This window comes from Falco rusticolus, chromosome 9 (assembly GCF_015220075.1).
Source record: "Falco rusticolus isolate bFalRus1 chromosome 9, bFalRus1.pri, whole genome shotgun sequence".
NCBI classification, from domain to species: Eukaryota; Metazoa; Chordata; class Aves; order Falconiformes; family Falconidae; genus Falco; species Falco rusticolus.
Window position 1 is genome coordinate 20,415,031 of NC_051195.1, and position 21,289 is coordinate 20,436,319.

General features: G+C 41.4%; 2 protein-coding genes and 1 long non-coding RNA gene across 6 annotated transcripts; 1 reads left to right on the plus strand and 2 right to left on the minus strand.

The window, feature by feature from the left end:
- Positions 1-12: 12 nt before the first annotated feature.
- On the plus strand, positions 13-17,680 carry FAM149B1 (family with sequence similarity 149 member B1). 4 transcript variants are annotated; one of them, XM_037401391.1, is made up of 15 exons: positions 13-122; positions 1,154-1,258; positions 1,811-1,943; positions 2,936-3,078; positions 3,701-3,820; positions 4,410-4,577; positions 6,285-6,472; positions 6,745-6,875; positions 7,453-7,506; positions 7,972-8,084; positions 8,712-8,918; positions 11,300-11,426; positions 11,760-11,885; positions 12,893-12,974; positions 14,738-17,680. In XM_037401391.1, exons 1-15 carry the CDS (start codon positions 73-75, stop codon positions 14,809-14,811), a joined length of 1,821 nt encoding a protein of 606 aa, XP_037257288.1. In that variant the 5' UTR covers positions 13-72; the 3' UTR covers positions 14,812-17,680. The 4 variants fall into 4 exon arrangements, with proteins under 4 accessions (XP_037257288.1, XP_037257291.1, XP_037257290.1 ...); XM_037401394.1 differs by lacking the exon at positions 14,738-17,680 and adding an exon at positions 12,643-12,696 and having other exon boundaries at positions 12,893-12,976; XM_037401392.1 differs by having other exon boundaries at positions 34-122; positions 838-1,258.
- LOC119154137 lies at positions 7,978-14,776 on the minus strand. The gene is made up of 3 exons (XR_005106343.1): positions 14,696-14,776; positions 13,825-14,567; positions 7,978-8,065 (listed from the first exon to the last, which is right to left on the minus strand). It is a non-coding gene; the product is annotated as an uncharacterized LOC119154137 (long non-coding RNA).
- Positions 17,436-21,232, minus strand: DNAJC9 (DnaJ heat shock protein family (Hsp40) member C9). The gene is made up of 5 exons (XM_037401396.1): positions 21,017-21,232; positions 20,337-20,477; positions 19,924-20,178; positions 19,059-19,142; positions 17,436-18,112 (listed from the first exon to the last, which is right to left on the minus strand). The coding sequence occupies exons 1-5, from the start codon at positions 21,194-21,196 to the stop codon at positions 17,993-17,995; spliced, it is 780 nt and encodes a 259-aa protein (XP_037257293.1). The 5' UTR covers positions 21,197-21,232; the 3' UTR covers positions 17,436-17,992.
- Positions 21,233-21,289: the final 57 nt, after the last annotated feature.

Consider the following 21,289-nt stretch of genomic DNA (forward strand, 5'->3'; position numbering starts at 1 on the left):
CCGGGGGTGGGGCGGCGGCATGGCGGCAGCGGCGGCCCGGCGGCGGGCGGCGGCGGCGCGGCGCGGCTGAGGATGATCTCGCGATACGCGCGGAAGCCGGTGCCCCCCGGCGCCCCGGAGATGTGAGTCGCCGCCGCCTCCCCTGGCCCCGCCGTCCCGGCCCCCGCCGCCCCGCTCGGGCCGCGCTCCCGCTCCATCCCCGCGCTCGGGCCTGCCCGCCCGCATCCCTCTTCAGCCCGAAAGCCGGGCCCCATGGCGAGACGGGGCCCGGGTCACCGCGTGTCCCCGGGCGGGGCGGCCGCGTTTAACGTGTAGCTGCGGGGTGGGGGGCGGAGGCCTGTGCGGGGGCTGCGGCCGGCGTGAGGGCAGCGGCGGTGGCGGGCTGGCGCCCGAGGCGGCGGGCGAGCGTGGCGCTGCCGCTTGAGGGACGCGGGCGTGACGGGAACGCGAGTGAGCCCTGCGCAGCGCTTGGGGTCTGTGTCGGGCTCTTTGATTTTTTTGAGCCCGAGAGGCAGCGGCCGTGCAGGCGCTGTGCAGGGCGAGGCGAGAGGTTTAAGCAAACGCTCCGGCTCTGGCAGCTGGGCTGTGGCCTCGTCTGACCCTGTCGCCTTCCCCCCCCCCCCCCCGAGCCGCCGTGGCAGCAGAGCGGCGGCTTCATCCCAGGGCTCTCCGGGCTGGTGCTCCTGTACTGGCACTCCTCTCCCTGCCTCCCGCTGCTCTGACTTCTCTTGACCCACTTTCTTAGCTATCTAAACTGAAAACAAAAATCGATCCAACACTATTTCTCCTAACTCGCCTGTGCCCACTTTGGTGGCTACTCTTCTTCTGTTTGATTAGAAGTCTCCTACAGGGATGATGACCTTGGATCTGCTTCCAGAGAGCTGCAGACCAAGTCACAACTACGTTTTAAGTTTAAAGGAAGACGCCGATTTCTAAGCAAAGACCTGTAACTCCGTGTTTAGCCTGGAGTCAGTTTTAATACCTTAATTCTAAAGCTTTGGTAACAAGCATTAGCCTTCCAATAATAACTGATGAGCTGTGGTATGCAAATTAGTACATTCATTGAAAAGCAGAAAACACCCCAAACCTTTAAAACGCGAGGACTCTGTAGATGTGTATTCTTGTAAGTAATGTCAAGTTCCACTTGTTTCAGAAAAGGACTTCCAAAACATGCCTTGCGGCATCATCCGCCACCAGAACCACGAGCTGAGGTGTGCCCAGCCGTGCTCACGGCTGAAAACTATGGCAAGATCTCAAGGTATTTGTCATAACATAAAACGAATCTTTGTCTGGAGATAGTGGCAAACCCAGGCACTTTGTGTTATCTTTACAGAAGTGACGCAGTTGGTAGGCTTTACCTCAGAACTATATCATTGCAGAACATGTCCTTTCTATTTTGGAAATAATAAAAAAGTGTGTAGCCATGTTCTGTTCCCAGATCCCAAGTAGCCTGGGTCATCTAATTTTAAAGCAGAAACAAGAGGAGAGAAGATAAAAATAATTCCTGAGTGGTGGGACTAGAAATAGTCTGCAGTTTAGCTGAGATAATTTTTGGAAAATCTATGTTTTGCTTGACCTCTAGACTTCCTACATCATGGAGATTATTAGGCATTACAGTTGTTATAATTACTTGTGCACTATAGCTTCTGCTTAAATGCCTCTGAAGTAAATATTCACGCTATGAAAAGTCTGTTATTGCTATATCTATACTTTTTTTTGTACAGAAAGAAAAGTACTTACCCACTTTATTTCTCATTGTGTATTGTTTGGGTTTTTTTCTTCCTCCTTTTCCTCAACGTGTGCATTTCAGGGAGTCTGAAATCTGGAAGGAGTCAGATTACCCTTCTGTTACTCCAGCTGATGATGGGAATTCAGGTTCTGCTGGTCAGAGTTACGCTGACACTTCCACCGAAGACAGCTCAGTCTTCTCTTGGGGCTATGATGTGAGTAGAATAGAATCATCCAAGCCGAATCTAGCACAGTGAATAGAAAGACATTTGTATTACCATTGCAAATACATTTCAGGATAAAAATGAAGATGGGATCTGTCAGTAGATCAAGATAGCGAACATCATGAAACATCCCAGAAGGAGCATCTTCCTCCTCTTTCCTTTCTATCCAATCAAAACCTATCAGGCTGATATTACTTGATATTCTGCATTTCCACCTAAAATTTTGGAAATTAAAATCATTTAATGCGTAAGTGTATACAACATAATAAATGCCGTTAGCTTGGAATCCCAAACATGAGTGGATGACTTGCAGACATGTGGCATGAGTTTATCAAACTTCTGCATACTTGTAAGTTTCTCAAAATATAGTAAGCCCCTAAAACATTATTTTCATTTAGAAGTATGTTTTATTCTCCACCTACCAATACAAAGTGTGCAGTTGCTTTCTGTGAGGTGAGATGGAACTGTTTAGATTTAAATTACACAGGAACTGACCCCATTTTCTAACTACATGAGAACATGTAGCGAAGGCCCTGAACATCCTTCACTTTCAGTCTTTCACACCAGCCTGCATTGCGTTTTGTTTTGCTGTTGCCTATGGACTTTGCAAGCAACAAATTTTCGATTTCATTAAAATGTCACTGAATTTTATCCTTCCTGTTCTGATTTCTTTTGTGTAAATTACTATGTCTTTAACTTAATACAATAGTACAGATATTTCAGAATGGTTTAATAGTTTTTCTGTTGTGTCAATGTAAGCTTTCTCTGTAGCTACCGCTGGTCTTAACAGCAGTCTGCATTGTCTCCGGGGGCGAATTATTTAAAGTTGATGTCTTTCTGTGAAAAAGAAATATAACTGTTTGAATCAGTCCTGCTGAGCTGGGACTGACAAATAGTTGTCTTTTTCAATTATATAAAAAAACCCCAATTAAACCCACTGAATGCTGTTCACTAGGTATTTATTGAATACCTTCCCTTTCTAGGAATTTGATAAAGCTGCCACACAACAAGTTCAGCAAATGTTCAGACAGATTGATGAGCTTCTCTATGAGCAGAAAGAAAATGCGCATGTTGAGGGACTGCGGGAAGAATGCCACCAGTGGACATCCAACTTTCCTCATCTCAGGTATTTTATTAATAGGCTAATGCTAGTACCATCATAGGGTTATAAAAGGGTAGGGATGGAAACAGTTGCTTTTAAAACAGCATAAGTAGCAAGGTGATAGAGATAAAAAGATCACTTTGGTAATCTACCTGCCATTCATTGTTGTTAATAAACATTCTGCAATGTCACATTTGGTTCCTTACCAGAGGATCATTGCTATTTGCAGCTGACTTGGCTTTAACATAGCAAAATTCTCTTAGAAAAGATGTACGGTAGAGCTAAAAGACAGGTGCTTAGAATAATTTAAAAATCCTCCTACCCTAGTTCAGCAGTTCTTATGGGTATCTGGAAATTTCAATTTTAAATCTTCATTATGTGGACTTGAACAGTTTTGTCCATGTTCAAAAGTATTATGATAAACAGAACATAAAAACCAAGCAAAATTTTCTTAAATGTATCTACCTGACTTGAAGCAGCCTGTACTAGGGAAAACAACTGAAACCACGTTTAACTGTCACTAAGAAAATCACATAACTTCTCAACAGAATTTTTAGGATTTGCTGCTGCGTGTTCTTACACACACTTCAATAATCTCACTTGCAATGTTTTTTGATTTATTTATCTTTTGTTTTTGCCATGGCAGGGTTGTGGGGAAGCAGATAGTGATCCCCACAGATGAAGGGTATGGATGGTATTCAAGTTCACCTTCTGGCAGTTTAGGTTCTTCAGATGTAAGTTCACCACAAGAAAAAGATTCTAATGAGTAAGTACCAGCGGTTAACCCAGACCGTACCAAGGCAGGAAGGTAATTTTGTTCTCAGTGAACTGCAGTGAAAGGCTTCTTAAAATGTGAAGCCTAATTCCTTTCTGTTACGCTGAGTTTTGAACACAGCACACTGTTTTTTGGTTTCGTTTTTTTTCTTTTTAACTAGAAGTAGTACATTCAGAATAGCAAGACTGCATAGCTGCGCTTGTTGCTTACCACAGTAAACTAGTCACTAAGCAGAAATACTGACTTCTTAAGAATATGTATGTATTATAGCCGGTTTTACTGTTAATTGTCTATTAAATTTGTATAGAACTTCAAAAATACAAAGCACTACATTAGTACTACTTTTATTATTTAATGTTTTAGAATGTTTTTAATTATCTTTGATTTTTTTTCTGAAGTTTCTTAGCAAGAATTAAAAATACCCAAACCAAAAGAGTTTTAACTGTCAAGCATAATTTGTTGGCCTCCCTGCTGCTTGGCCTTAACTATCATGTTGTCTCTCAGTTCACCAGATGCTGCTATTTGAAATAGAATGACAACTTATTTCATTTCTGCTTTCTGAAAATTGTCACCTGTTCAGATTTAGTGTTTTTGGCAAGAAGGTACCTCTTTCTGTTACTCCTGTTCACAAAAAGACTGACCGTTCCAAGTCTCCGACCTTGTGTTCTCCAGAGAGCGAAGAAGGAGATGGAGTAATTGTCTCTGAAGGCATAATGGAGGAATATTTAGCATTTGACCGCAGAGATGTGTAGGTATTGAATACAATAATAGAAGATACAATTCAGTTGAATACAATTGAAGATAGCAAGTACTACCAATGTCCTGGAATTCCTGCTGTTAAGATATGTATGTATTTGGTTTTGATGTTAGTTGATAAAGTATTTGATGAATTTGTTGGGGTTTTTTTATATCTATCTTCTAGAGAACCTTCAAAAGCCTGAGGTTGCTGGGGCTTTGGGAATTTTCCCAATCCATTTCCTAGAAAAGTTTATTTTGCTATATTATTTTTATGAATATTTTGTAATTTTTCATACTAGTCATTTTTGTGCCTGGTTTAAATAGTTAATTCCATCATAACTAAGAGCCTGTTATGTATTGGCATATTTGTTTAAATGCCATTTATTTTGTATACTAAGTCAAAGTCCTTGTTGTTTGTTATGCATTAGCAGCATGCTGATTCGGTTTTGTACTAGCATTTTGGGTGGAATTGTACCTTTCCAGATTTTCGGTGGTAATTTAAGACTTGGATTTGATGCTTGCCAAGAAATAATTACCACTATTTTTATCTTCAGAAGAAAGGATTAAGGGTGGCATAAAGAGAATTCTTTTTGACCCTTTACTTGATTCAACCCATCCATGTGAACACGTGGCCTGGGTAAGGACTCTAGATGGTACTGTCCGTTGCTTATTGCTTAATTGGTTTTAATAAAAAAAGCCACTTAGCTGCATGAACTGTGAGATTCGCATTGCTAGGTGGTTTGCTTTGACTGGGCCAGAGAGACATGGCTGCAGCAAACCATATTGTGATCTGTAAAATAATGGGAGAAGCATTATAGCTTTTTCTAGTGGTATTTCCTTTTTTGTAGCTTTTTTGATGTTAAGTGCTAGTTCAGGGAGCGGATATGAAAGCCATAATCAATGGGCTTGTATCAAAATTGTTTTCTTCCTTCTGTAGTTTCAATTGGCAGATGAACGTCAACTTTTTTGAGCAGCTGTCTTCCAGGTTTCACACTTCAGAATATCTCTTGTATTGTGGAAGTCAGTAGCAAAGTCCACCTGTTGCTGTGGACTGCGGGGTTTTTTCTCCTCTCTCATAAATTACATCTAATTGTCTAAAACTGAATTAAGCCTGGGCCCTGAACACCTTCTGGCTGTTGGAGCAGCAGGCTGAGTGGCATTAAACAATCATGAGTAGTAACATTCCTCTCTCTCGTCCTCAGAGTTTTGTAGTGACGTTAGATACGGAAACTAACAATGTGATGAACAGATGTCACTGTAACTATGAATATTTAGTTTTAATGGAACTTTAATCTCCTTGGTAAATGATGTATTATTCAGGAAGTATCATTTATAGTCATTCTGTATGGGGAAACGAAGGTGTACAGTGATAAGGTGATTGTCTCAGTCATTTCTCATTTAGGTCACAAGTAGATTCTGGAAGAAAAAAAAGTTAGGTGCCCAATGCACAGAAGCTTGCCTTTTTCAGTATTACACTGTTACTTGATATTACTGTTTATTAAATTATCAGCTCCCAGAAAACAATATTGTGTGATAAGTACGAAACTTCTCCTGCAGTAATGGCTTCAAGCTATTCAGCCAGTTGCCTTGACCTATTTCGGTTTAAGAGAAAATAGAACAGAAGTGCAGCCTTAGCTGATATTTTAATCCTATTAAATAAAATATAGGAAACAAAGAAAATGTGTTTATGGTACAGGTGATGCTTATATTTTTACAGGGAGGAGGAGTTGCATGAAAGGAAAATGGGATTGTCCTCTGGTAGACGGAAATTGCGGTTTCCTCCTATCTCTCCATATTCCTGCATGAAGGATTCTGTGCTTACATTTGTGTTTGATGATGTGTGGAGTGAAGTCCTGGGCTGCATGGAAGAATTAATCTGCAGACACTGGGAAGGGTCAGCCTCTGGTAAGGATCACAATTAAACTGAAGATTCAAAAGGGGATTTCAGTTACTTAATTTTGCAAGGCTGCAGTGAGGGAGATGTATGTGGGAATAATCTCTTCAGGGCAGGGAAAAAAGGGTTATTTTGCTAACAGTGTGAGACATGCCTTCAAAAGATTTAAGAGAGATTGCTATCCAAGAGGACTGTCTTTATAAAAATTTGGATTCATAGCACTGTCCGCAGATAGCAATGACAGTAGTCTGTATTGACAGGGATTCTCTGTTGCTTTGCATAGATGATGAGAAAAACATCATAACAGTAGAAACAATCAGAGCAGATGCCAGAAGCCCTTTGCAGTTTGATCCTCTGCCAGTGTTATTACCCCATGTGCCACAAGCTAAAATGCCCTCAGTGACATCAAATCTGGTAAGTATTTTTAGCCAGCTGTTTTGTGTAGGGATGAATCAATACAGTGTCACCTAAGCAAACAGATTCAAATACGCCAGGGGACTGTTTAGATACATAACTAGTTTGGATTTTGTATGAATGCTGACTGTCCTTTCTGATACTTAAGTTCTGTTACTCCTCAGCTGCAAGTTTTAGTTCCTACTTTTCTCTTCAAAACAGTATTTTACATATGTATTGGGCAACGATGTGACTTCGTTAACGATGTAGTTCTTTCTGTATTTTAATAATGTTTGAACTAAATTCTGAGATCAAGGATTATGTCTGTGAGATCCACTCTCACTAATTTACCTATAGTTAACTCATCAGGCAACGGAGGAAAAATTTCAGTGCAGTTGTAAAACAGGTTTGTTTTCTCAGATGCTGAATTTGTCTATATAATCTGCTTTAGATGATTTGATCCTAAAGTGGTGAGCATCAAAGTGTTACCTGTTTATTTCATTTTAATTCATCTCTTTCCATCTTAATTCTTTTTATTTCTTTCTCCTTTGTTTCTTACCCCTGCCTCTTCCTCATGTTTCCCTTACTGTATGTGTAGTGCCCAAAACCCAGATGCGGCCGCAAAAGCAAAAAGAGGAGAAAAACACCTCAAGTATGTATGCTGGAGAGATTAAAGCTCTGGTATTTTCTATTTGCTGCCATTACGGTGGGTGGAATTTGATGGTTTTCCAGATCAGTCTGTATTCCAGGAAAGGAGTTCGCAGTTCTGTTCTTGACATAAAATGTCAACATACACTAAAAATCAGTTTTGTAAAGCTTCTGATTATAGCCATTGTTGGAAGATCCCATCATGCAAACGAGAAGCTCAGTTGGAAAGCTGGAAAATACTAAGTATGACATAGCATGGTAGAATACATTTTCTAAGCACTGCCATTTGCATGAATGCTAAGATGCCTGTCTTAGGTGGGGAGATAATATAACTGAGTATATATATATGGATGTAATGGAAGAAATCAATTTCTTTCCTCCAAAATTATTTACAAGGACAAAAATCTGTAAATATGTGTGTATGTCTCTGCCTGGCAGTAATTTACTTGCTTATTTTTTAAACTTTCAGGTAAGTCTCTCTCAAGGGTCCAGCAGTGGCTCTCAACGTAATCTAAATGGCCTGATGGTGATACATGGGATCCAGTTACAGCAAAGAAATCTGCCTGTAAAGGAGAAAACACTGTAAGTACTATAGATCATCTGTTGAACAGTAGAGCACTCTCATGGTGAGAGGAATTCAACCCAAAACATTGTGAGAGAACTTTCTGCACTGGAGAAAGCAATTCTTAATTATTTTCCTGCTTTTTTGTTTGTTTCTTTGTCCTCTATGAAACAGTATGCTCCTAGTGCAGGTTTTCTGTTTCATTCCTGCTGGTTTACCACTTAGCTGTGGCATTACTCTTGGCACTATCTGACATCCTGAAAAGAGATGAAGCTCAGAATGGGATAGAGAAACTGATTTTCTCAGCTGCAGGAGGTGGACCTGTGTTAGATCTAGGCTATGGGTGTGAAAACTGATGCTAACAGTATGTTTTTTTATAATCTGTTCTGTGATTAATTTTATACTGAAATCCCCAATGACAAGGTTCATAGTTTAATAAAAAAAATCAATAGGCTTCTTTTTTTCTTTTCCGTCCCCTGTTCTTTTCTAATTTGGCTGTAAATTACTGTAGTTATGTAAAAAAATGAAAACACATCACCTCTATCCACTTATCATATTATTAATGTCACACGTAGATGAGCGCTTTGCTAACAGGTAGTTATCAGTCATGTTGACCATATCTCTTGGTTTTGTGATTCTTTTGTTAGTGACCTGGATGACAAACGGCCAGGCTCCAGTTCCATCCTCTCTACCAGAGTGTGGCCAAGTCGTCCTCTAGAGCTCAGCACATCATCCCTGTCACGTTCCACAAGAAGGCGAAACCCACCACCACGTACCCTGCATCCCATCAACAGAAGCCACTCTGGTACTGGGACCCCAGGGTCTGTGGATGATGTCTTCAGGGGAACTCGATTGTACGTTTCAAAAGCAGTTTCTTGCTGCAAGTTACCATTATTTAGAGAACCCAGCTTATTCAGAAAGCCTTCAGATGAACAGAAAGAGCATGAGTTATTTTTGGGGTCTGGAGAACGAGTCTGATGAGGAGCAGCTGAGGGACCTGGGGCTGTTTAGCCTGGAGAGGAGGGGGCTCAGGGGGGACCTTGTTGCTCTCTACAGCTACCTGAGAGGTGGAGGTGGGGTCTGTCTCCTCTCCCAAGTAACAAGTGATCGGAGAAGAGGAAATGGCGTCAAGGTGCACCAGGGGAGGTTTAGATTGGACATTTGGAAAAATTTCTTCAGCAAAAGGGTGGTCAAGCACCGGAACGGGCTGCCCAGGGAAGTGGGGGAGTCTCCGTCCCTGGAGGTATTTAAAAGACATGTATATGTGGTGCTTAGGGACATGGTTTAGTGGTGGACTTGGCAGAGCTGGGTTAACGGTTGGACTTGATGATCTTAAAGGTCTTTTCCAACCTAAACGATTCTATGATTAAAGAAATTAACTGCCCATTAAAGCACAATTTCCCCTGAGAAAGCAGAGTTGCTAAAATTAACATTTACTGTGCTACAAGCTGTGACTCAATGAATTGCATACATATTTAGGTAGTTTTGCACACAAACTATAGACTCTAGTCTGTGCAGTACAAGCAAAGCAAATACCATCTCTTTTTTGGCATTGACTTTCTTTTTTTTATAGCCTGTTTTTAAGATTAACTTAAAAATCTAGGGTTTGGAGATCAAACTACCTGTTGCTATCCTAGCCCAGACTGGGCTGTGAAGAAGGTGCTTATCTTAGATAACCTATCTGACTGACCAAAGGACTCCTAATGAACTCAGTGAGCCCTCAAATCACATCTAGAATCTCTGATTTTTGTTTGGCATAACAATCTGACTGAATGTAGTCATTTAAAGGGAGCACAGGGTATTAGGAAACAATACAGGGTTTAATATACTTCTGTATTCCAGGTGCTTTAAATTGACGCAGTTCCCCTTCAGTTTTGTAGTTTACCTATAAACTCATCCAGTCTGTTATTTTTTGTCACGTACTGCTCAGAGACTTGTTCCTTGTCCTTTCACACATGATGCTTCTACTTCCAGTATTTTATTCTTCTGTTCCCTTTCCTCAGGTTTCAATCGATCTAACAGTCGTTGACATCTCCCCTTCATTACCATATATTTTAGATGTATGTAGAGCATAGACTTAGACTGTCTAATGTAGACATGTCTACATTACCAGACATGTCTAATGTAAACTTGTCTATGTAGAACATAGACTAGAAAAATCTTTTTTTTAAATGCTGACTATAGTTTAAAGCTTTTCTGATGTATTCTTCTGAGGAATCCTTCCTTCAGCCAACTCCAGAACGCGTATAGAGCTAGGACCTCTTGATCTTTTCTAGCACTTCTCAAACATACAATAACATGCAGACACATGTGAAAAGGCTGTCATACAAAAAGGCTGTACCTAGAAAATACAGTACTTTTTTACATGCCTCCCGTGACTAAAGCTTAATTAATTTTGTATTTTGTACAATTAGATTGGTTTAGCTAAAGCTTAATTCATTAGCTATTTTGTGCAGTTAGATTGTTTAGAAGGCTCTTGGCACCTGTTCCTTCTGTTATATTATGCTCAAACATAACATGGAGAAGGTGGAAGCCTAGCGTTACCCCCAGATGTTTTATTTGACGCTTGTAGTAAGTGAAAGAGCTATAATATGCACTTGGATTAGGTAGCTTTTGTTACTTGCTTTGCTTAAAACATGGGCTGCTGCTGTTTTCTAGGTTCATCATTTATCTCCAGTTGCTAGGCTGAAGTTAGCAGTAAGCAGTTCTTCATCCTAAAGGTTATGAACAAAGAGCAGAAAATAATGCCGTATCTGGGAATGGGCAGAAAAAATTCTACCATTGTATGGCAACTGGCCATGAAGACACCTTTATATACACACACCTTTATTGTGGAGTACCAGCTGCACAGCACACTCCTTCAAAATGTGCTGGATGCTGCATTTTAACCACCAACCAGCTTTTATATACACTCGTTACCAGGGTTTCTGCTGGGGCATTCATTCTCAGACTCACTTTTCCTATGTGCTTCATATTAAATATTTTGAAAACTAGAAGTTCTTGTTAGTAGATGAGAAAGATTCCTGCCAAACTTTACCTGCATCAGAACTCCTCTTCTAAATTGTCTCCAATAGGCAGCCCTAACGCCAGCATCTTACAGCAAAATTCTGCAACTGTTGCTTTTAGTTTTAATGTTGTTTGTCTATAATGCCAAACAAACCGACCATATTGTATGTTTATGCAATGCCAAACATATAAACTGTATGTTTTTTCTGCTCTTATTGGGGCATTTCAGTCCAACTGCACATGAGCAGCTGACCTCACCCTCACCACTGCTGCTAAACCGAAATAATCCCCTACCACCTATTACTACCAGCAACGTGGCAGAGCATGTGAGCACTGCAGGATCCCAGAAGCATAAGGTAAGAGGCACAATAATTTAAATTTATTATTGAATAATTGAATAGTATAAAATTGTAACCACTGCTGATCAAATTACCAAACCCAAGAGTTCCCATTTATTTGTTATCTTGTGACAGCAACTGAAATAGATGCACAAAAAAAGCCGTATCAGTTTTGACTAACAGCATCACCAAGAGTGGAATACTTTAATTCTAATTAATGGCAGAATTTTTTCCTTGCCATAACTAGGTATAGAATATTTGTCTTGGAAAATTAGCTTTAATTTCTAGGCTAATTATTTTGCATGTACTGCTGCAATAGGAAGTCATCATAACTGTTACTCTTCAATGCAGAAATCTCGAGGGAACTCAAGTCGAGCTCACAGTGTAACAATACAAGAAGATACCCACCAGCAGCCACAGGAGCGGCTTTTCTTACCTGATCATTTCTCCAGGCCTAACAGAACCAACACGTTCTCGGTAAGGCATAGCAAATTACACCAAAATCATCCTTAGTTACTGAATAGGGTGCTTTGACAATTAACGTAGTCAAACATTACTTGAGAACCAAATGTCGTAGGTGGTCAGTGCCAGGGAGTTCATCAACTTTGCCACTTGATTAGATACTCTCAGGTTAACAGTAACATCATTGCTTGGCACTTCTGAAACAAGCAGAGCAAGTCACTTGTTCATGGATAGCTCTTCCACTATAGTCCTCACAATCAGCTGCTAACCACACCTATATGCAGCTGGTGGTACTCAACTTCTTTTGAAAAATGGAAGTTTGAAACACTTGCGGAAAAAGCTAAGTATTCGATCTTACCATTCGATCTACCATCTGCACTGGTAGTCTAGCATCTTCTGTGAACGTTTTAGAAGAACTATGGGGTAGGAGAGGATGCTGTAAAGCTTTGCATAGGTGTTAAGAAGTCATTCCTGCAGCTGTATTCAGAAGCACGAGGGCAGGGTAGTCTTTTAACACTTTCTTGCATAAGTTTGCGGTACTACCACTGTGCAGTCTGTTTCAGTATTAAATACTTTTGGTTTAATTTATTGAAACACCTACTCTACTGATATCTTGGTCTGTCTAACAAAGTATTCTTTATCTAAGCCTTAAAACACTAATTTCAATGATAGCTTTTAGATAGCTGCTTGTTTGGTTTCTGTGTACAATTTCGACATCCTTTGACTTAGCTTTCACAAGTGTACAAACTTTCTAAAATCTATTTTGTAACAGAACAATTTCCAGAAATGGTGAGAATGCCTTTAACTGGCCCAGTGATCATTCTAAGTAAGTGTTATAAAAACACATTTTCTACTCCTAAAGTTGGTTTAACCCTCCTTACACTTGTAAAAGCTCTACTTAGACCTTTACAACATCATACAAGTTAGGAAATGTATGTGTTTAAGTAGCTCGTAGCTGTATTATAATCTTGATGTTTAAATTTTTTTCACACAAACATAAATGACTTGAACTGTCTTTTCAGCCAGATCCACAGCACCACTGTTCTTGCACTGTTACTGATCATAGTAATCGGTCTCGGACAAGCAGAGGATCAACAGGTTCAGGTACGCTTATCAGTCACAGAATTCAGTCAGATCAAGCAAGAGGTAATCTTTTGGGACAGGGATGCATTTTCTACATAGGCAATTGCATTGAGGAGGTTTTTCAAAGTTCTGTTTCGTGTTTTACACTTTCCATTAAACAGGTTTTATACTTGCATGTAGAGTATGTAATGGCTGCATGCTTTTTTCATTACCACCTGGTAGTTTAAATCATTTAAGGAAGTTGAATGTAATCAGTCACAATGCTTCTCATGTTAAAAGCAGGAGTTGCCAGTTTAAACAGAAACTAGCAACAGCTACTTCCTGTCCAAGGATTTTTCTTCTGCTCCGCTATACAGCTGAAAAAAATTGCATTACTTCCAAAAGAAACTTACTTGTGCTGTATCTGGAGGGGATTCTACTAGATCTGTGCTAGATTTCAAAATTGCATAATCACCCCGAAGTGTATTTTAAAGCCAGTACCTGTACCAGTATAATTTACATGCATACTCTGAAATCAGAGTTGCTTGAACTGTTTAACAAGTGCATGAACTTTATGGAGTTACTTGGTATAGCCTAAAATGAACTTCATCTGAAATGACTTGTTTTTAATTGACTGAAGTATCAAGGCATTCTTGTTAATGTCACGCATAACTTTTACCCTCTAGGTTCCCTTCCTTCCCTGCAAAGTCATCGCCTTAAATTGTTTATGGTTAATACGCTTTGAGAATAGTCTTCATAGAGGCTTCAGAGGAGTTACACAGTCACTATCAGGGTTGTTTTGTAGTTTCTGGTTTTCTTTTAATAGTAGGAAGCTACAACATTAAGCTGCAGGTGTGTACGTAAGTGTTAATGGTAGACCAGTGAACCTTACCTTCAGAGATTTAGGTTTTGACCTTTCGCTGCACACACAAGGGCTTGTCTAGCCAGTGGAAGGGGAGTATGTTCATGGATGATGGTAGAGCAGAAAGTTGACTGTTGTGCCCTGGATCAGCTTTTCTGGATGCCATCTTTATAGTGCTCAGCTGAGTTCACCTTGAGTGCTCCTCGTTACCTTCAATACAAAGTCCAGTTTGGTATCACCTCCACCGGGAAAGGGTGGCACAGAGCAGGGCATTAGATGCACTGGGTTCTTTTCGTCACAGTGTTTTGGGATTCCTTACGGTGTTGTCAGAATTTCCCACACAAAAATACACTAACAAGGTAGGATTGTAGCTGCAAGAGTTAATGGAAGCTGCAAAAGTTAAGGTAGCAAGTACCTGGGTGATGGGTCTTTTAGCTTAACAGCTGAACAGCCTACTACCACTAATGTAAGTGGTACAAGAGGCAACTTGAGTTTAACAAAGGCACTGAAGTAACTTGTTTTTAAACAAAGGTGGTTTAGGCTGAAATTAAAATAAAAATCTGCACCCCCTCCCAGAAAAAACCAATAAATCAACAATACCTTTAAATGTAAGACGAGTTTCACGACTGCTGCATTAAAATAATTTAAATCAGCAACTTTGTAGATTTAAATACTTCATGAACCATCAAGAAATACAGTAGTTTCCTGCAACGCAGCAACTATGAAAGCACAAGATTTGCCCCTTTTGGAAGGCCAGTCACTTGTCCAAAATTCTGTAAATTATACATAATGCAGTTGATAGCCACATAGTAGAATTAAAAAAACAACAACAACCCACCCCCTCACCCCCGCATTTTAATTTTAAGCTAAAGGAGATGTATTTGGTGCTTAGTTTTAATACCTTCCAGAAGTCTTAAAGTTGTACATGATCTCTGTTTATTAGGTCTTCAGCTGCATGGCTCTGTGAAAGCCCACAGTCGAAGTGGATCGGTCACAAAAAGCAAACAAGGGTTCTAACGTGCCATGAGGAAGTCTCTCTCCATCTCCAGTCATGAACCACCTCTCATTCCCAGCAATGTCAACATTGTTTACAGAGAGTTTTCAAACACCCTTCCTTAGAAATAGTTATTTTTATATAAATCTAAGAAGCAGCTGCCAAAGATTAGAAGTGGTATACTTAAACATTCCATTTTCTAACACTAGAAAAAGTTACACTCCAGGGAAGGGCAAATATACTCCAGCAGACAGTAAAACCCAACTCCTAGAAAAATCTAGCAAATGCTCTCAGTCATTGCTGTTTTCCAAGTACTGGCTTGTGACTGGTTTACATTGTTACAAGCAGGTACTGCAGAACCTGATTTTTCCATTAGCTGTACAGAAGATTCATCAGGCCTTCCACATCAGTAGTCATTTAAATTTTTTAAACTGTATTTGTATGTTTTAAAGCAATATTATACTATGAAAAGCAAGCACAGCACATGATACTGCTTCTACAGCTCAAGACTAACTTAGGAATCCTGTAGTAATGGCAGCAGATAGCACAGTTGCGTAAAACTAAGGTAGCAAACCAAAACCCAACTGACAGCTTCAAGGGTAGCACACCACTGGCTCTGCCTGTGTTACATACTTGTACCTCTTCCTCGTGGCTAAAGAAGGTTTAAGAGGCAAAAATGAGACTTCTACTCCAACTCAGTAGTTCCAGACAGCATTCAAAGTACATTGTCTTCCTGGTGAGGTATGTTATGGTCATTTCACAGAGCAGGCCAGAATCCCTTTCTAAAACTACCTACAATTATACAAGACTTCTGCACTCTGCCGTGGAGCTCCACAACCCACAGATGCCATGTAGCTTTTAATAGACGTTCTGCACTGCGTGACAGACCCACTGGAGGTATTAGCTGTAGTTGCCCTTGTGGCTCCAGATAAGACAAAAACATGAAATACAGGCTTCTCAAAATAAGTGATTAGTTGAAGGTCTTACTCCTAAACAGTAAGTTCCACACTACAAGTGTAAAACAAGGTAAAGATAACCACTTACCGTATTTTAACAAAGTTAGGACACTGCACAAAACCAGTTGTTCCTCCATAATCTAATTAAGGAACACTCTTTTTCTACATTTCCTTATTAATATTTTTTCCAAATTGCAATTCAGAACGGAAAAAACCTGTCAGTATTCTTTATGAAGCAGTTCCCGTACTTCCACAGTCTTTAAGTTATTCAGTCCATCAAATGTCAGTGGTACCAGAACAGAAAAAAAAATTTTTAATCAATATTGAAGTTTTTCAGTCCAGTTGATCTGAGTATACTGTAATCAAAAAGAAAGCAAAGCAGAACTGTGCAAATATGGCCGAGTTAACTTTCCTTTGCATTTCTAGAAGGGGAAAAAATAAGCTCTGGGCTCAACCTAAATCTCTTTAAGTTTGCACAGAGATAAATGGATGCTAAAGAGAGGCCTCTATTCACTGAACTCTTTCAAAATACTGTTTCTCTTCACAGTTATGACTACTGGAACATTATACACTATGTCATTTAGTTACCTCAAGCTAACCGGAGATAAGCATCCCATCTGTATCAGTGCTATTCCTCAGGGACCAAGTTAGTTTTCTGTAGCTCTAGTGTGTAAGAGTTACAAAAGTAGACAAACTTTGAATAGACTTCTAGTAATATAATGTAGTATTTTATAGCCTAGAGGAGTCAGTGTGTTAAAGTGAAAGCAGCCTCATCATAAGGTAATTTTTGGTTTCTGTATAAACAGTTGACACCAGAGACTTCTGGGCTGTTGATACCTATTTCATATAGTAAAAGTTATGTTCAAGTCAGATGTTATGCAACTTAATGGTAACACTATACTGTCTCCAAATCAGGATTTTTGAAAGCAGCCAAGTAAACAGGAACAGTTCCCACCTACCTCTAGCTTCCCCTAAGAAGCTCTGTTAGTTCCTGAATGCTGTCAGTTGAGACCTTCAACTCAAAAGTAAGCGTTCACCTTGTGGCTTGTAAGCCTTTGAAAAATCAATCACAATATAAGGCCAGCCTCATTCCTTTGAATAGTGAAAACTAGTTCCCTTCAAATTCGTGCCCCTGCACACTACATCAAGTAGTTTAGAAACAAGTGAAGCAAAAACCTTCTAAGTATTTGCGCATCTTAAGGAAGTAGTTCACTTCTGAAATAACAAGTGTTGACAAGTACAGTGAAGTAGCTCATCACTACCGTCCCACAGCAGGCTTCACTGTCATGGTATTGAAGTAACACGCAAGATATTCCTAAGCTTCGGAACATCATGGGACATCATGAACCCTAGAAATACACTGAATAGACTCTGTGCTGTGGATTGTTAACTGTTAACCTCACCTCAGCGTGTCAGAGAATTTCTGCATAGTCATGTACATGCTGCAGTCTCATACTCTTCTTAAGGCATCTATCGCAGGCAGGCAAAGACCAAACACAAGGTGGCCCTTTCACCTAATGTAGCGTGACCACCGCCGACACCACAGTTGACCATATAGCCATATTTTCAGCTGCTATAGAAGTATGTAGTAGTTACTTGACTTAAATCAGTCAGAACAGTGCATGTGATGTTTGTTTTCAGCAGCTGCCTAGAAAATGTAGAGACAGTAGTGGAAGCAACATAGCACCAAATTCTGCAAAAACTTTTTATTTATTAAATCTGTCATTTTCCAAAGTACCTTTATAAATCCGCTGGAATATCTGGAAAACATCTGTTGAGCTGAACTGCAAAACCTTTAAAAACAGCAGAAGGTTTGTTACAAAAGAAGTGTGTGAATAGCAAAAAGATAGTATTTCCAACTCAGAAACCACAGGAATATGGCACTGAAGACTCTCAAAGGTATGGAATTACGCTGTTTTACCCTCAGCTGTACCAATATCCGGTAGGTGTTTGGAAGGCAGGTGCTTCAACAAGTTCAATAAACACACCACCATCCCAAACATCATACTGCTTCCTTACTGTAACAAAACTTTTAGTCAAAGAATCTGTTTGATCTTAACTGAAGAGCACCAAAGTGATTTTAAACATCTTCAGGATGGATTCCGCATCATACCTCCCACTCACAGCAAGTTGATGCACACGCAGTCCAAAACAGTAGCCCAGAAAAAAGCTCAAATTCTCCCAAATCCACGTTCTCATACAAAACAACACCTGATATTTCAGCCTACACAGTTCTTTATTTCTTTCTCTATTTCTTTCCTTTCCTGGCTGCAGTCTTCTTTCCTCCTTTTTTAGCACTACTCCCATATTTTGCTTCCAGTTGGGCCAGAAAGTCATCCATTTCCTTTTCCCGATCTTTATTTCTCTTCTGGGGAAGGGGGAGAAAAAGAAACCAAATTCAAAACTTTTACTACTGCCCAAGACAGCTGATTCTATTGAAGATAAGATAGCTACATAAAATCTTGGAATAATTAAACAGGGAATACAAGCTACAGAAGGTATAATACTGTAAAGGAAAAGCCCGCTTGTATGGTCTAGGCCAGGGGTCCTCAAACTTTTTAAACGGGGGGCCGGCGCGCGGATGAAGTGGCAGGCAGTCATCTGCAGCTGCTTGGTTTCCCCCCCGCAACCCCTGGCCTGGGTGTGTGTGTTCTGTAAATACCGGGGGGCGGATTGAGGACCCTGGGGGGCTGCATCCAGCCCGCGGGCCGTAGTTTGAGGACCCCTGGTCTAGGCTCTATGCCTAACTTCCTGAAGTATCAAGACAGAGGTAAAGGGTGACTGTAAAAATTCATGACAGAAAGCTAGGAAAAGCCAATCCACTTCTAGTTTAGACCCAAAACTCTACTACAATTGGAGAAATTATTAAGCATGAACATTCTAGGGAGCTCACTGGATGACAAGAAAGAAGAAACAGAAAACGTTCCAGAACACGGAATGTAAACCGTGTGTTTCTTTCCTCAGTCCCCAAGATGCAAAAGTGAAGTAGCAAGTTCTATTGACTTCTACATCCTCCGGGAATCCCTCAGAAAAAAATCATTAACACTTCCTAACTCCCTAAAACTAGAATTTAAGTATTTTGACTGTGTATGCAATAAGGATATTAAAGTAACTTTGTTAATTTTTAAAAAGATGCAGGAAATAAAATCCATACCATGCTCTGACTTAATTAAAGTACATAGCTAGTTAACATTAAGGTCAGGTTTTAACCTCAGGAACTCAGAAGAATTGCAAGGATGCAGAATACAAAGATGCTCAGGGAAAACACAATTATAAGCTGGTAACTTATCTTCAACAGATACAAAAAGCCTTACTTGAATCAGCGCTTTCAAGTCATCTTCTCCACCAAGGCCCAGTTCATCTTTAGTCTTCTCTGCCTCTCTAGCTTCTTTTTCTGCCTGAAATAGCAAACTAGTTTTTTAAAAAGCATTTCGGACAGTATTTGACAAAGCCTTACAGTAGTTACCAATAACTTTTTTTTGCATCTGAATACAAATTGATGCAGGAGAACATGAATGGTTTCCAAGTTTGGCCACAGATGAGAAATTGTCAAAGAAAGCCCATTCCGGTTCCACAGTTTAGTAGATCAGGTTAGTTTTTTTGCAGTTTCACAATGCTGAACGTGATGTCTGTCCCCATCCCTGTGACCCCCACCCACACTTATTTTGTCTTAGTAGCTATTACATTTTCTTTAAGTCAGAGAAAGGTTACTGTGATGTGCATATAACATACTCTACAAAGTGCCCAAAAAAACCCGGGTTGGAGAAGAGGTCCATTTAGTCCAGCATGTTATTTCACACTTGCCAGAAGGCAAGCATAATATATTTCTACCATGTATCCTTCTTCAATACAGCAACTCATAGCTTTGTAAATAAACGCAGCGCCATGCAGAACTATTAAGCCATTGTGTATAATAATGAAATGAAAGAATAATAAGCAACAGCCTATTACAACTCTTTTTAAAAGCCTTTCACAACAATTGCAGGGGGGCGGGGGGGGGGGAAGGGGAGGACACAGGTGATAAATGTGAAAGTCAAGGATTCTGAGAGCAAGATCTGTAACCCAGCAATCCTGTGGCAAACATTTGTCTCGAGAACAGCTGTGTTTGTTTCTACCAAGGAAGATTAAAGGCTTATCACAAATAGCGCTTCCCTTTGGTCCCTGATTAATATAACCTACCCGCCTTTTTCTTGCCATTGTTTTCTGCTTAGACTCTTCTAAAAAACATTTGTAGGATGGGACTTCTCCAGAATCGATGGCTTCCTGTATGATTTTCCTTATTCTTGGTTCATCGGTATAGTCCACACACAATACAGACTCCATTATTCTGTCCATGTCCCCCTCAAAATCCACGTACGCTGCTTTAATATCGGCGAGCTCTTCTTCCGAGTGTTTATAGCTCTTCTCAAAATCTTCGATGTCTTTCACCGAGATCTGAAGCAGAGAGGAGACACTCGAGCCGCTGGATTTACCAGGGTGCGGCGACAGCACGCACCCCCCGCCCCCGGACAGCGCCTTCCACGAAGCTGGCAAGGGGGACACGGCCACAGCGCTGAGGCTGCGGGCTGTGCCCGCCCCGTCCCCGGGCCCACCTTGTTGAAGAGCAGCCGCCAGTACTCGTGCCAGTCGCGCTCGCCCCTCAGCGCCTCGCCCTCCTCGTCCACCGTGCCCCGCTCATCGTACAGGGCGCGCTGCGCCTCGTCGCTCAGCACGGCGTAGGCCTTGCCCAGGACCTGCGGGGAGAGGGGCGCCCGCCCCGTCGGTGGGGGGTGGGGGGGTGGTATAGTTGAATTGAAATAACTAGAGCCCGAAATAAATTCACTATTTATTAAGGCGGGAAAGCAAAAACAGCTGGGCGGCCGGGGAGTCACAGCTCCATCCAGGCTCGCCAATTCCGACAAGCGACACAGCCCTCTTATCCTCAGTTTCAAGGCCGGTTTAAGCAAACAGTTATGCTTTCGGTCACGTAGCAAGAAGCTGTATATTACAAAACTAATCTATTTTTACACAAAGGTCTAAACAAAGACAAAAGTCGTCACAGTAACATGAGATTACGGTTTAACATTGGCCTTGAGAAAGTACGTCTTGCAACCTCACGGTTAAGTCTTTTCCCGCCAGACAGAACGTTCTCAAATCTGTTGCAGCAAGATCATTCCTGCTGTTACAACCCAACCTGATCAGCAAACTACCCTCAGTTACTTATTACAGGGGGCGAGCCGCCCGCCCGCCCGCCCGACCGGCCCGAGAGGGGCCGCCCCCCCCCCGCGCTCACCTGGAAGCGCCGCGTCGCCTCCTCCTTGTCGCCGGGCTGCGCGCGGTCGGGGTGCACGCGCAGCGAGGCGCGGCGGTAGGCGCGGCTGAGCTCCCGCCCCGAGGCCTGCCGCCGCGCGCCCAGCACGCCGTACAGGTCGGCGCTGCCGAACGCGGCCCTGCACTCCTCCAGCAGCCCCATCGCGCCGCGCGCCTCCCGCGAGATGGGCGGCGCCGGGCCGCGCGTGCGCGGCGCGCCACGGTAGGGGCGGGGCCAGCCGGGCTTCCCGCCGCG

Bases quoted from the DNA above. Each gene is read 5' to 3' on its own strand.
- FAM149B1 (XM_037401391.1), top strand. From the start codon at position 73: ATGATCTCGCGATACGCGCGGAAGCCGGTGCCCCCCGGCGCCCCGGAG. The intron at 3,079-3,700 runs GTATTTTATTAA...TTGCCATGGCAG, and splicing joins TCCAACTTTCCTCATCTCAG to GGTTGTGGGGAAGCAGATAG. The intron at 8,919-11,299 runs GTACGTTTCAAA...GGGGCATTTCAG, and splicing joins GTCTTCAGGGGAACTCGATT to TCCAACTGCACATGAGCAGC.
- DNAJC9 (XM_037401396.1), bottom strand. From the start codon at position 21,196: ATGGGGCTGCTGGAGGAGTGCAGGGCCGCGTTCGGCAGCGCCGACCTG. The intron at 20,179-20,336 runs GTGGGCCCGGGG...TCTCTGCTTCAG, and splicing joins GGCGGCTGCTCTTCAACAAG to ATCTCGGTGAAAGACATCGA. The intron at 18,113-19,058 runs GTAAGGCTTTTT...CCCCTTCCCCAG, and splicing joins ACTTGAAAGCGCTGATTCAA to AAGAGAAATAAAGATCGGGA.